General features: G+C 45.1%; 1 protein-coding gene across 4 annotated transcripts in view; it reads left to right on the top strand.

The window, feature by feature from the left end:
- Positions 1-1,288: 1,288 nt before the first annotated feature.
- col14a1a (collagen, type XIV, alpha 1a) overlaps positions 1,289-14,965 on the top strand; it is a 124,474-nt gene continuing 110,797 nt past the window's right edge. For 3 of the 4 annotated variants that reach the window (XM_068569298.1, XM_068569297.1, XM_068569295.1), the window contains exons 1-3: positions 1,531-1,746; positions 3,410-3,525; positions 13,578-13,691. In XM_068569298.1, coding sequence (XP_068425399.1) covers positions 3,432-3,525; positions 13,578-13,691 — 208 coding nt within the window. In that variant the 5' untranslated portion in view covers positions 1,531-1,746; positions 3,410-3,431. Of the gene's footprint in view, positions 1,370-1,530; positions 1,747-3,409; positions 3,526-13,577; positions 13,692-14,965 lie in introns of those variants that run through there. The other variant, XM_068569296.1, reaches the window with a different exon arrangement.

Raw genomic sequence — 14,965 nt, 5'->3', positions numbered from 1 at the left:
AGGTCTGTTGGCCTGTGCGTCCTTAGAGAGGAGCTGTCAAACAGGAGCCACCTGAGGCCGCCGCCACTCAGAATACTAAGTTACACCAAAAAGAAGCGTCCGATTGGTGTTAAAACGGTCTATTTTAGTGAACTATCTGCACCGAGGGGTCCTTTGGAGCTTTAATTCCACCTAAACGTCTCTACGTACGTGGCCGTGGACTCTGGCAGCTGCTGCTGTCCGCCGTGTGTGGTCCGCTGCATGCAAACGGGCAACAGATGAACGGGAAAGAGTCGACAGACGGACAGGAAGGAAGGGAGGAAGAGGCGGGAGGAAGAAAGAGGAGGAAGGAGGGAGGAGGACAGAAGAGTCCTTATCCACTTGATTACAGTGTTCACGGCATCTGGACAGTTGTTTGGCTAAGGAGTGCATGTCCACGTGTATTAAGAGCGTGTGTGCGTGTGTGTGCGTGCGTCTATGTGTGTGTGTGTGTGTGTGTGTGTGCCTCAGGGACACACCTGGAGTGTAGCTATTCAGCGTTTTAAACTCCGCTCCGCCACTGGCACATTTCAGCAGCCTCTGTTTCCCATGATGACTCCCGCTCGTCCGCCCTCAGGGCGAGTCGCAAAGTAGCTTCACCGCGAGGCAGCTGCTCGTATAAACAGCTCCACAAAGAACACTCGAGTCTTCTCCTCCAGCCCGATGGAGGAGACGGAGCTGGCAGTGACTCCACTGACATCGCCCATAGCCTACATGTGTGATTGACTGATGAACATATTACCCATAAAACCCCTGGTGTCAGCCAACCACAGTCCAAACACTCTAAACACAACAATGGTGGACAGGTGGACTCAACAGAAGTTAATCTGAGCACTTAGAGGTCCACTTTTAAAAAGCTTGAATCAGATTTTCTGCATTTGACTGTAAAAAGTCTTCTCATCAGATGTACTTGTGATCATTCTTTTGACTTATTACATATTTATGGGCATTTTCACAGCGTTATAAAGGAGTTGTTTCTTTTCTAAATCCAACCTTCAGCTGAGTGTGAACCCAGTGTCATGGTGCCTTTAACGCGGGGCTCTCGCAGCGCGAGCAGCACGCATGGCCACGCACCTGCTGCGAGCGCACTGAGCCATTTTTCAACCGGACTCTCTCTCTCTCTCTCTCTCTCTCTCTCTCTCTCTCTCTCTCTCTCTCTCTCTCTCTCTCTCTCTCTCTCTCTCTCTCTCTCTCTCTCTCTCCAAGTCAAACAGCAAACGACCACCATGTGGCTCCTTTAAAAGGCGCTGGGTTCCGGATACGTGCCCACGACACGAGCCCACGACGAGTCCCGTCGTGATCGGCGGAGGCGCACAAAGGGCCCCGAGGGACTGGAGCCGGACGGAAACCTGTAGGTTGACAAGCGGAGGTTGTTTTTTTTTTTTTTTGCGCAGCAGCACTGGGTCTCTCTCCCTCTCTCTCTCTCTCTCTCTCTCTCTCTCTCTCTCTCTCTCTCTCTCTCTCCCTCTTTGAACCGGGGCTGGGACGAGGAGGAATAGCCGGAGGGAGGGATGGCTGAATAACGAGAAGAGAAGAGAAACACCCACTCCGGACTGACCGAATTTGTATCCGGAGAAAAGGAGTGAGAGAAAGAAAGAGAGGAGGAGGAGAGGAGGAGGAGGAGGAGGAGAAGAAAGAGTCAGAAGAAAGAGGAACCCAGCGGTCTGTCGCCTTCAGAAGGATTTCCTTTGGGCATAGAGGGACGCTTTGAATTGATGACTGGAGAAGGTAAAGGCGATTTCATTCATTGCGCACGTGCGTGTGTCGCTCTCAGGTGCGCGGCGCGGGCGCGTTTTGAACGCAACAGTCTCGATCTGAATACATCCGATAGTTTGACCCACGTCTGAGCTGAGAAACTTCACGTAAAACCATCCGGCAGCACTTGCGAAGCGTCTCTGCAGACGAGCCCGGGAGACACACGGTCAGTGAATGAAAGTTGCGCAGACTCACAGGTGGACGGGTTTGCATTATTTGGCTAAAGACAGTTTTCCAAGAATATAACAAGCGCGTGCGGAGAGTCCTCCACTGTCTTGTGCGTGTGATTTAATGTGATTGAGTGTGTCTGCAAACTGTAGTCCGCAAATAGCTTTTAAAGGCACACAGATTGAGCATTTGTACAGACTGCTTAATTTGAATGAGGACTACGCCTTCGGCCTGGTTTCCAGCAACCAATTAACCAAGTTGCTAAGTTGCTTTTTGGAATGAAGAGAAAATGAAGAGAAAATACACTTCCTGCTTTCATGTGATTCACATCGAGCTGCAATCTGAGTTCATGTTTCATCACGTGAGTAAAAAGATTTAAAAAAAAGAGCTGCATTTTCAATTGAACCTCACTCTGAGAAAGTCTCATCTCAATTAGACATTCTCTCTCTCTCTCTCTCTCTCTCTCTCTCTCTCTCTCTCTCTCTCTCTCTCTCTCTCTCTCTCTCTCTGTGTGTGTTAGAGACTAAAAGGGAGAATCATTTCTGTGTAATCTTTCTCATTTCCCTCTTCATGTCCCGAGGCTGTATGAAAAAAGAAAGAAAAGACGATCCTATTTTTCCTGGAGTATTTTATGCTGATGATCATCAACATGCATCGTCATGTTTTTGGCCTCTTGACACCGTCTGAATGGAAGGAGGAGCTGGCCGTGCTCTCAGGGTTACCTCCACTTTATTCAATGCAGGAACAACTTTTGTCGCTCGCGCTGTTTTTATTCACATCCCTGTCAGAGTGTGTGTGTGTTTCCCAAGCAGAGAAATAATAAACCTGTCTGTGTCCATCCCTCCCGGTGTGTGATAATGAGTGGCAGCTTGAGGAGGTGAAGCAAAGGGTGTGGAGAACAAACGTGAAGGAGGTGAAAAGAGGTTATGAGAGAAGAAGAAGAAGAAGAAGAAGAGAGGCTCTCTTGTATTTGCTCTTGTGGTCGAAAAAACGTCTCATGAAATGTTTCCTCAATGGGCTGTCAATCAAACTGCTCTCTCTCTCTCTGTCATCTACTATTTCTCCATCTTTTTTTTCTTTCTATCAGCTGCTCTTTTGTTCATTTGTCCTCCTCTCCTCCCTCCAACAATGTCCTCCACTGTTTCCCCCCTCAGTGTGGGCGGGAGGCTCAACCGCTGCTCTGCGGTCAGTCTAGACTCTCAAACTGCTGCTCTGTAATTCCATCAAAGTGGACATTAAACAGGAGTTAACTGATCCCAGATCAGCGATTTTTAGGGCCGCAAGGTGGGTTTTCTTGCCCCAGCGGAGCCTCTCTGCTGCTGAATGCCATTCATGGCCACATGAAATCCCCTCTTTTCTTTCCCGTCACTGCACATATACGTCTTGCTTTGTCCCTCGTTGCGTTGCCGGTCTGAACACAACCCTTCTCTCTCTCTCTCTCTCTCTCTCTCTCTCTCTCCTTGTGCAGGTCTGGACTGCTGGCTGTGAGGATGGCGTCAGCGGGGCAGTTGAGGTGGTTCTTGTGGACCCCGCTGGTGTTGCTGGTCCTGGTTTCCCACTTCCCCTCCGTGGCACAGGGTCAAGGTAAAGCACTTCCCCCTCTTGTTCCTCTCTCTCTGCTTCTCACGTCCCACCTCCACCCTCCTCATCCTCTCTTTCCCATCACATCTCACTTCCCCATTGCTTTCAAGTCTTCCCTCCACTTGACACCTTCACCACCCAATCTCTCCCCCCCGTGTCCGTCATCCCCCCCTCAGCCTTCCCTCACCTGACCCCTCTGTGTCTCCTCCTCTCCTTCCCTTCCCCTCCGTCCTCAACACTCATTCCTCGCTCTGCCGTCTCCCTGTTTGACGGGCGGGCTCGGGGTCCAATCACGTTACATCATCGCGCCCCGTGATCCTATCGCCTCCGTATCATCGCGTCGTTTCACCCCGGCAGCACGGCGACGCTTCCAATCCCGCCGCCGCCGCCGCTTCAGAGGGGCTTCAGTAAACGTGTCGTAGCGGTGCGGCTGCAAGCTGTGATGATGCGCTGCTCAATACGTAACGCTCCGCTGTGCTTTGTGATCAATCTTGTACCTCAGCGAGCCGGATTGAATCATACTGGGTCTCATCAAAAAGAAAAAGTGGGCGGTTGGCTGCATGATTTTGGACACGGATGTTCAAAATCTTAGTTCCAGCTGAGCTCGCTGGATGTTAATGTGTCATCGTGTGGCATTAGTGGCATGAGGTGTGTTTAAATGATAACATTTCTGTGTGTGTGTGTCTCGGCTGCTGACACTCCAGCTGCTGCTCTCTGTTAATACAGCGACTATTAGCCTGAGATTAAGCCAAACTCCCCAGTAATCCTTTCTTATCATGTGATCACGACCAGGAGGAGGCGATTTAGTGGAAGATGTCCGACGCTGTTATTTCAACAACAGCGGGATGCTTTGACGGAGAAAATTCAACTTATTCCGACAAATCAGTGGGAGAGATCTTTTCTGAATGGTGTGTGTGTGTGTGTGTGTGTGTACGTGCCCACGTGTGTGTGTGTGTGTGTGCATGCTTGCAATTGCTTGTCAGAGTTCACAGGAGTGTGTGTTTGCAATTGGCAGCCCATGAAGAGCAAAGAGTCAGACCGACTGTCGATTTCTGGATAGACATAATATGAAAATTACCCCAATGGACTTTAAACACTTAGCTGACCCTGCTGCGTGTGTGTGTGTGTGTGTGTGTGTGCGTGTGTGTGTGTGTGTGTGTGTGTGTGTGTGTGTGTAGCTCACATTCCTTCCAGGATGTGGAGTTAAAGGAGCAGGGAAGAAGCAGCGCTACACGTAGACGTCAACGAAATATTTCTCTGAAGTGGTTCAAAATCAATAATAATGAAACAAATCTGTGTGTGTGTGTGTGTGTGTGTGTGTGTGTGTGTGTGTGGCTGCTTTTGTATATTTAACAGTGGAAGTCCTCACTAAACACGATTGCTTTGAAATGAAAGGAGTTTTCTAGTTTCTCCCGTCTTTCCCTCAGTCTTTTCTCTCTCCTCGTCTTCCTCCTGCGTTCTCTCCCTCCATCCTTCCCGCTCTGCTTCTCAGCAGTTTGTCTTCCCCTCGTCTCTGTTTACTCTCTCTCTCTCTCTCTCCTTTTATTCCAATTTCAAAGTTTTCACCGCCGGCAGACAGAACCCGAGACGCGAGGCAAGAAGTGCGGCGGCGTAAGCCGCGTTGGGGTTTGATCCCGGTGAATGGAGAGCGTGGACGACGTCCCAGACGCTACGGGAGCGAGCGCTGCTCCATCCCTTCATTAGGGAGCGTATGATGGCCGTTCGTTTGATGCCCGGTCTGTCCCTGTAAGCTGCAACATCTGGTCAGAGGGGATGTGAGCTGGAGGATTAGTGTGTGCTTCGCCCCGCGGAGGATGTTTGTATACACAACACAAATGCCTGCGCATCGCCAGGAACTCCCACGACCGGAGAGCAAGGGCCGGTTCAGGAAGAGCTTTTCCCTGCAAGACACGACTAATGCGTCACGTGATCCAGCTTTAACAAGCTGTACTTGAGATGATTTAAGTACAGGAATCATTTAGTTGGTGCATAATTCAATTCTTATCAACGAAATTGCAAATTTGACTGTTGCACGTCGTCGTTGCGCAATCGCCAAACTTTTTTTTTTGTGCTCAATATTTCAGGTACACCGAGAACAACCCAAGTTACTTTACTGAAATACAAATAGTCTGAAGCTGTAACGCAGCAAAATATGTTCATAGAGTACAAACTTTGTCAAATATGTTAAGAAATACTTTGTATTGTAATAATTTGCACATAAAAAGCCCATCATGTGATGTGTAACTTCCTTGAAGTCATCCCATTTCGTATTTCTTTCAATCCCTCTCTTTATCCCTCTCAATTCATCATTATTAGTTTTGCAAGTTAACATTTTTCACTAGAGAGAAAGACGAATAATCAAAGTTATTATAATTTACCTCACATTGAATATCTTCATAAATGTCAGAGCATTTCATTGAACACATGTCAAACACATTTAACTTTAAACTCAACCTGTTAACCTCGTGGTGGCATCAGAGGAAAAGTCAGAAGATCCTCCTCAAAAAAAGATTCATCCTCAGGGGATGATGAAGACGATGAGTCAACAATTCAGATATTTCACTTTGACCTGCAATATTAAAGTCAGAGGATAAACAAATCAACTGTGTGGAAAACATCATAAACACTCAATCAAGGGTTTTTGAGATATTTCATTCTGGAGCAGACGTTGACAACCACCTGTGCTAGAACAAAGTATTATATTTGCTCATATAAATGAGTTGTTTTGTATATAAATACATTTTTAGACATGATTTGGACACAATCTACATTCTGCTTGTGAAGCTTCAGTTAAACCTCCCCGTGGGAACTGCTCTCATACTGTTGCACAAAAAACACATAGTTTTGTTCCCAGACTGTCGCTGTGGCCTTGAAACGTCTTGAAAAGGCAAAAGTAAAGCGCGCTCACTCCTCAGAGAGTGACCTGGCACATTGTGTTGAGGTTTCCGACGCAGCGGTGACAAAAGCGGAGCGATGAAAGGCGCCTGATGTCGTGAGTTCGCGTCTGAACTTTGACCTTTTGTTTGTCTTCGTCGTTCCTCGCCGTTAATCAAGCATTCATTGAAAAACGAGTTCTGTCCCCTTGATTAATCAGGTAGTCGTCGTCGCCGCCGCGATGCCGAACGTGTGTGGGTTGTGTTGTGAGTTTGAGTGCGCTTGTTGTGTGCATAGTTAATTATTGTAATTGATTTTGTTGATTGGCTGACCGCCCGGGTCAATACGGGGCTTCAGAACACATCACAACAGATTGTGAGCTCGACAACACGTTTATGGAGTTAATGCCATTGTGTGTGTGTGTGTGTGTGTGTGTAGATACGTGCGTGTGTTTTTGGATGGCAGCCTGTTGAATCGGTATGAGTGAAAAGTGTTGGCCAATAATTTCAGTTATAATGAACAGGGAGAGAAGCCAACGATGAGGGATCATTTATTCATAAACAAACGAGGGGTTGGGATGAAACAACCTGTTTTGAATATTTTTAAATGCTAAATTTCATTGCTGGCATGTCGAAATCATCCGCCGCTTTGGACTAAATGGAGCACTGAGTCGCAGGAAATGTGATGTGCAAGGAGGCTCTGCTGTTGTTTTTAATTGTAAATTAACTGAAATTAATGAACACCAGCTAATGGGGATTTATTTGGAAGACACAAATCTTTTTTCGAGGACCGAAATTACAACGCAATGTATATTAATATCACTCTGGATATCCCAGTTCACTCTACATCCGACATGCATGCATATGCCACATTTCACAGCTTGGTTACCACGGTGGAGCGAGGAAGGTGAAGTATTTGCAGTCTGAAAAGCATGAAATAGGATACGAGCATTTTGATACGTAGACGTGCCTCCAAAACTCACAGAGTGGAGTAGCGCGCGAAGCCCGGAGGGGGTTCTGGATGAGTGGATATTGTTGTAGTACAAGGTTGTGAGTCGGCTACTTGAGACCTGCTTTGTTGAAATAACTGAGGGAAAACTGCCATAGTGGGAAGAAAATTACACATTTATGATTGAACCTTGCTGCTGCAGCATGAAGCAGAGTTTACATGACAGGATGACACCGTGTCTTCCGAAAATATGGAAGCCCATTCACGGCACGGAAAAAAAAACAAGTCGAAAGAAAAAGCAGCGCATGCATCTTACTATCTCATAATTTTTTTGTTTTTTTGTTTTTGGTCATATTTTTTTTAATAGAATTTGTTTTTGGTCATACTTTTTTTTTGTCTATTTTTTTTTTGGTCATATATATTTTTTCGGTCATACCTTTTTTTTGGTCATATATATATATATATATATATATATATATATATATATATATATATATATATATATATATATATATATATATATATATTTTGGTCACACTTTTTTTTTGGTCATAATTATTTGTTGTCATAATATTTTTTTTTGGGTTATACTTTTTTTCTCTCATAATTATGACTTCTTTTCTTGCGGCGGAAATGAGCTTCTATACGTATATTAGCTCAAATTCAAAGAATAATACAGGTGTCGTTCATTTCTACCGGTTATGACAGATTGCATTTTCACAATTTATTTCTGAAACGGCAACACGGCGACGTGGGCAAGAAACTAACCGTGTTATTGGCCACCTGGGGGCAATGGAGACAAACAGTTATCAAGTTCAAATTGATGAAACGTCTGCGGTGTGGCGAGCAGTTGTGTGTTTACAGGTCCGGCAATTTACGGAGCGACGTCACCTCTTGAATATTTCAATATTCACTCTGATTTTGGTCTCCACCGACTCCTGAGGGAAGCATATCTCGCTCCTCTGTGCTCGCTGAGCGTCATTGGAGTCAGCTCGTTGGTGCCGGGTCGCCGGTCCAGTGGACTGTTTTCAAGCGTTTTTACAACCGCCTGCTGGAAACGTTAATGAGAGCTGCGAGAGTGAACCACGGCAGAAGCACTGCAGGTTATTGAGCACTAAAACTTAGAGTATGTGTGAACACAAGGTCACATTTGAACCAGGAAGTCGTCTGTAAACTATACGTTTACGGTCCGTTTGGTTAAATGTGTATGATTGACCCGCAGCTTTTATTTCTCGCTCCGAAAGATTTTATTGAAACAATGTTGTCACTCAACACCAGAGTCTAGAGTGTAAATATTGTATTTTATGTTCTTCACGACCAAAACTACAAAGAAATCTGACCATGGGTGTAATTAACGACCCTTTAAATGATCCTGTGAGGACTAAATGCAACACATGATCCACGTCTGTACATGTGGACGTGAACACAGGAGCGACCTGGTCTTGGAAATGGTCCGTGTTAGAACGGCAGGCTCTTAAATCCAGTATTTAATTCTTGTTTAATGTCAGGCGTCTCCTTCAGCGTTAAGCTAGTTGGGTATTTTATGGTGATGTATTTTTTTGTACTTTTGGTTGGCAGGCATGCAAAGTTTTATGGCTTCCTTCACCAGACTGCACATGGAGACAGATCATCAACAGACTCTTAATACTCAGCCAGTCCTTATTAGAGAGCAGCCTTTACACACACACAGACACACACACTCACACACTCGTCCGCACAATGCAGTAGAGAGATAAGAGTTCTGGAAGGGAAGCATCACTTACACAGGTAAAACGATGAATGAGAGAATAAAAGGCGATAAGCCACTAAAGGACAGAAGTGGGAAGAAGTGGAGCAGAGGAGGAGGAGATAGGATACAAGAGAGGAAGAGAAGACAAGGAAGGAGGAGTTGAAACCCAAGGATGAGAAGAAGATATGTCCTAAAAGAGCGGAGTGTTTCATGAGAGCAGCAGAGGCGATATAAAGAGTGAAGCGGTGGAAAGAGAGAGTGGATTTGGGTTAAGTGCTATCTCGATGAGCAGAGCAGTTCTCCTCCCGACGAGACGGCGGCCTCGTCACACAACGCGTGCTGGATAAACACACACTCACACACACTTCCCTTATCTCTCTCATGTACAATACAGTTGGCTGTTCTGCGGTGACAGTGCAAGCCTGCAGTCGTCATCCATAAATCCTGCATATTAGTGACGCCACCGCCGCCTGAACACTCGCCGTGGAGTCGGTGCCGCGCTAATCTCCGGCGAGGGAAACGGGGAATTAATTTGAATGAGATGCGTTAGAGAGGAAGGAGATGGATGTGCAGAAGAGATGATGAAGATGAGAAAGAGGACCAATCAAAGTAGAGGAGAAAAGTGGACAAGGAGGAGAAAGTGGATGAGTGGGTGAGACAGACGATGAGATTGAGAGGACAGAGAGGAGGGAGACGGGAACGAGGCGACTGGCAATAAGAGATGGAGAAAAATTGGATCGCACATTAAACAGAACCAAAAAAAAAGAAGAAAAGTCAGAAAAGAGAGATTGTTGAGTAAAGAAAGAGGAAATTGAAAGCAAAGTAAAAGGAAGGAAGACGAAGAGAGAAGCGAAGAGTAGCAGGATGAATAGACGCCAACGTGGATCAGAACAACCAAATCAGACGACGGGAAGAAGAAGCTTACAGAAGAAAATGAAACCGAGACGAGGATCGAGGGGAGGGATGGAGCGAGGAAGAGGAAGAGGAGCAGAGGATTGGACCCCATTTACTCATCTACCAGGAATCCCCTGTAGCTTTCACCACCGCTAATCCCGGGAAGAGCCATCCCTTCTTAAAGACCGGGCGTCAAGCTGTGCGTGTATCACTCGATAATATCACTTTGTTCACGTGCTTCCAGTTTGCAGACTTCTCTAATTCAGAGTCGGGGGGATTATTAGACGCGCGCGCTTCAAATTAGACCCCTTTTGAATGTAGGTTAAGCTGCGCAAGGTGAGAACATGTTAAATATAGGGGTTTGAAGGGATTTCTAAAAAAAAAAAAAAAAAAAAAAAAAAAATGTTGGCGCTTGGGGTTGAATTCTTTCATTGGCGCTTCGGTGACTCAGACTATTTACTGGAGCAAAATTGTGTTGCTAAGCAGTCGTCGCTAAAGCTCTGCCAAACGCCTGGATTTGCCTTTACTACCTGGCAGGAAGCTTATGCAAGGAGCTTTAGGGGGCTCGCTGATTCCAGCTGTGTAACTCTTCTCAGTAAAGAGCTCTGGTTTGTGTGATCTACTGTGTGTTTGAGCTCGGCGCTGTAAGTTCAGGCTGCAGACTTCACCTCATTCAGCCGGGGGTCGGCTACAGTATTTAGGCCGAGTATCTTATTGTGAGAGGACGGCTCGTCTCGGGCAATCTCAGACAGGAGAGTGTGTGATATGTTGAGTTCTTGGAGGATGTTTATGGCTCGACTGCGAAGGGTAATTCATATCAGAGACCCTCATGTTCTGTCAGCATCCGCACCCATTGGAGCCATTATGTCCATATTCATTAATCATAGTTGCTGTCACTGACTAGAAACTCAGAGAGCTTGACATGCATTCACGGAATAAAGAGGGTCGTAGTTGGCTCATTCACTTCTTACATCCCCTTTTTATTATGATTCAGTGGGTGTGTGTATGTGTGTGTGTGTGTTCATTGACATGCAAAGCAAAGACTAAGGTATTCAAGGCAATTTCCACCCGGTTATTAGTACCCTGCCTGCCAACTCAATTCACCTACAATCAAGCACACACTAAATGATACCAGAGTAATCATCTAGCAGCTCTATCGCAGGCTTAAATTATTCATAGATCCGTATTGTGGGGTGTAATTATACCGTTTCATTCCATGCATTCGGAGTATTTGATAGGTTTCGCAATTTGATTACTTCAGCAAAGTATTGTGAGCAAAATGTGAAACTGTGAACTTGAGCGGGTGTCGAGGCCGTGGCCGGGTTAAGGCCCCCTCTCTCTCCATCAAGAAGTCAAAAGAAAAAGAAGTGTGACAGAAAATCAAACGGCGTTATAGGATCTGTTGTTCTGTTGTTTTTAAATCTTTCATTGAAAACTGGGCTAAATTAAACATGTTTTCAAGGCAAGTCCATGCTGACATTAAACTTTCCTCTTTATCTTGATAATTGACTTCAGTGGAGAAAAGTTAGAACATCTATACATTTCAATTCTATAGATTATTAACAAACATATAGCATATCTATTATAGTAAAAGTAAACTAAATAAGTTTATTATAGTTGTATATAGTTGACTCAAGTTCCTTCTACTACTACTAATGGTTATCATCATTATCACAGTGGGGTGCACACACGAGACACATAATAAATAAAATATCAAGTAATGTAAATAAACAGTTCAAACAGTAAAGAGGAATACAATAGCAGCATTAGATATACAGACGGAATAAAAAGTGTATAAAAAAGTGTTTACATTGCACCAGTTGAACGTAATTAAAGCGTCCAAAGTGTTTGAAGCGTTATTAAGTGTTTCGTAGTCGTGAGTCCAGCTTGTTGTGCAGCCTGACGGCAGCGGGCAGGAAGGACTTTTGCTGCCGCTCCTTCAGACACCTGGACGAGTCAGCCGGTGTCTGAAGGAGCTGAGCAGCGCGGCCAGAGTCCCGCATGGGGGCGGGAGGTGTTGTTCATCAGGGATGAGAGCTCTGCCATCGTCCTGCTGGCCTACACCACCTCCACAGCATCCAGGGAGGACGCCCAGCACGCTGCTGGCCTTCCTTGCTTCCTTCCTTAAACCTTTAAAATGTGGAAATTAACAGCTTGAGTCCAGCATGTCTAACTTTCCTTCTTACAAAACAACAACAATGCAATTTGGAAAATGCGGTGCCGCCTCTGATTTCTGGCCCGGTTGGGATTTTTCCATTGAGAAAGACTGAGGCCTGTGCGTCAGCAGCGAGTGAAAGTCCTGCACGGTGCACCTCAGGTTTGTCAACGTCATACCACCCATTGCTTCTCTGAACGGTTTCTCCGTAATGCCGGATGTAAAGTCTTTACACGTCAGCACTCTTCAGACAATCATCGCATGCCGTTAATCCACAGACCGACAACACATCTTTTGTCGGTTGTTAAATCGCTAACATGGTGTCAGCGGTAAACGTGAGGGGTCCTTCAAAGTTTATGACAGCTTAAAGGGATACTGTGGAATCTCAATTGTAGCTCAATAGTTTTATTCCCGAGATACCTTCAGACTGGATTTATACTCTTAGTCTTCATTCCCATGGATTGCTGCAAAGGAGAACATTTAAAACGTTTTGTTTAGCATTAGTATTGTACTTTACGAAGCTATCTGCTTCTTAAGTGCAATCCTGAACCTACATCCTTGAGTGCTGACAGGTAAAGTGACTTTACATTGGCGGTGTCATCACATTTTATGGATGACAGTGTCTCGTCATTTGTGGACACTTTGTAGGAACAGATTAAAGACGAGTGGAGTTTGTAGTCTTCAATAACACGACACTGTGTCGCTTCTTTTCTTCAGTCAAATTCTCTTATGTGTCTCCACCACATTTATTTTTTAATTCTTACAAACAAGCTGTCTCAGTGTGTTTGTAAGAAGCCACAGACTGCACACACACACACGCACACACACACACACATGCAGAGAATGGCTGCTGTTAGCATTATTTTTACCACAAGGCCGCTGCAGATCTGTTATTATTGACAGAGGCTGGAAAGTAAAGCGAGCTGCTCAGGATGCTGCCGTGTGAACCGACCACTCGATAGTAGCCATTGGCACAAGCAGAAACTGCTTCTTCTTCTTTTTTTTTATACTTCTTTTCACTTGTTTGTGACAGAAAGCCTGGCTTGTCCTTGGAAAATATCTTACGAAGAGAATTTGACTGGAGTGTCTTCTAAATCTGTGGCTTTTAAAACCTCTTTCATGCTGTTTTGAGCTGTCTGCCATGCCGAGCTGCTTCTTTATGTGTCGCTCTCATGGATACAGGAACTTCAAAATGGAAAATTCACTCAGCCCTCACCCTGTCCTTCCTCAGTCAATTTGATTTGTGTCTCTTTATGACGCTTTTGGTCTCTTCTGGTTGTTTCTGGGTTCAAACCTCTAACTTGTTGTCATGTTAACACTTGTTGACTGGTGGCCGGGATCGTGTTGATCATCATTTTTATTCATCAACACATTGTTTTTATTTCCAAACATCATCATCATCATCATCCCTTAGCTTTATTGAAGCCAATATAATTGTGGTTAATTGTTTTTCAGTTCCAGTCCCGAGGAGGCTGCGATTCAAAGTGCTGAGCCCGAGCAAACTCCTCGTTTCATGGAAGGAGCCCAAAGGAGACTTTGACAGCTATCTATTCCTCTACAACAGTACAGGTAGGATCATTGTGCTGTTTACACACACACACACACACCCACACACACAGACACACACACACGCACGCTTCTATGCCAAAGAAGTAGGACTTAACGTTTAAATTCGAGAGGGAAGGATCCCATTATGACTTGGATTTTCTGTCTGTCGGGAAGGATTATGTAATTTACTTCTTATCAAAGCCCCTTTGAAGGGATCACACTCCTGAGAGATGTGGAGGACTCAAAGTTTGTCCTGCACCTCTGCCAAGTTTGAGACAAAGGAATGTTTTTGCTGCGTAAGTGGAGCCTGTCAGCACTTTTTTTCTTCTTCTTCAAATGGGACAGATAGGATCGACACAGGACAGTAGGACACACACACTGAGTCATGATGGAGTTCAGTCCAGGACTAATCTGACTCACTGGATGTAGATTGTGGGCACAAGACAGGCGACAAACAACGGTAACCATTGTTGTCATTCATTCAGCGGTAAACTGCATTATCACCGAGTTGTCGGCGTGATGGACACCTGATATTCTGCTGTTATCTGCATCGGTACAGACACAGTGCAGGACCTCGTCTCACACACACTGCAGTCAGTTATCAGCCCGTACGACATCACAGCCATACATCCTCTTCACATTATACCTTACACCTTTGTTGGTATTAATGCTGTGCTGAATGGAGATAATCCTATCACAGCCGCTGTAAAAATGAATAAGTAGGACTGAATAAGCACTCCGTATCGTAAAAAAAAAAAAAACCCTCTCTCTCGCAAACAACCCTTTGCGAGAAACGCCTCGTCTGACAATTCCTTGCTGCCTCCGACAGCCGAAAAGAGAACAAAAACTGAAATTTATGGCCACTTCCTCTCAGGGAGGAGTGCAGCAGTAGCTCACTGGCATTCAGCAAATGCAAAAAAACAAAAAACCTTTCAGTGTCCTCGCACTATGTGGCTAATAAAGCCTTCTTTGGTAATAAGGAGGATGAGGACACAGATATCCTGATATCGGTGTTAGATGAGGTAAACAACACCCGCAGTAAAGCTTCTCAACAATGGCTGAAGTCCTTTTGTTGAGAATAAAACACCCTTTTAGATCACAAAAGCAGCAGTCAGAGTGAAAGCTACTCAACATAATGTCTACTTTCTCCTCAACTAAATTGCAACTGGATAAGATTTCAGGTTATGGTCGAAGGAGATGACTTATTTTTGCCAAGAAAGATGGTAGTTTTTCTTTCAAAATGCTTATATTCTTAAAAACATTTTCCCCTTGTCAACCCTCCTGCTTCCTCTCTC

Source organism: Clinocottus analis, unplaced genomic scaffold (genome assembly GCF_023055335.1).
Source record: "Clinocottus analis isolate CAN_PGR_092001 unplaced genomic scaffold, fCliAna1.0.p SCAF_9, whole genome shotgun sequence".
In the NCBI taxonomy this organism is placed as follows: Eukaryota; Metazoa; Chordata; class Actinopteri; order Perciformes; family Cottidae; genus Clinocottus; species Clinocottus analis.
This window is presented reverse-complemented; position numbering and strand designations above follow the sequence as displayed.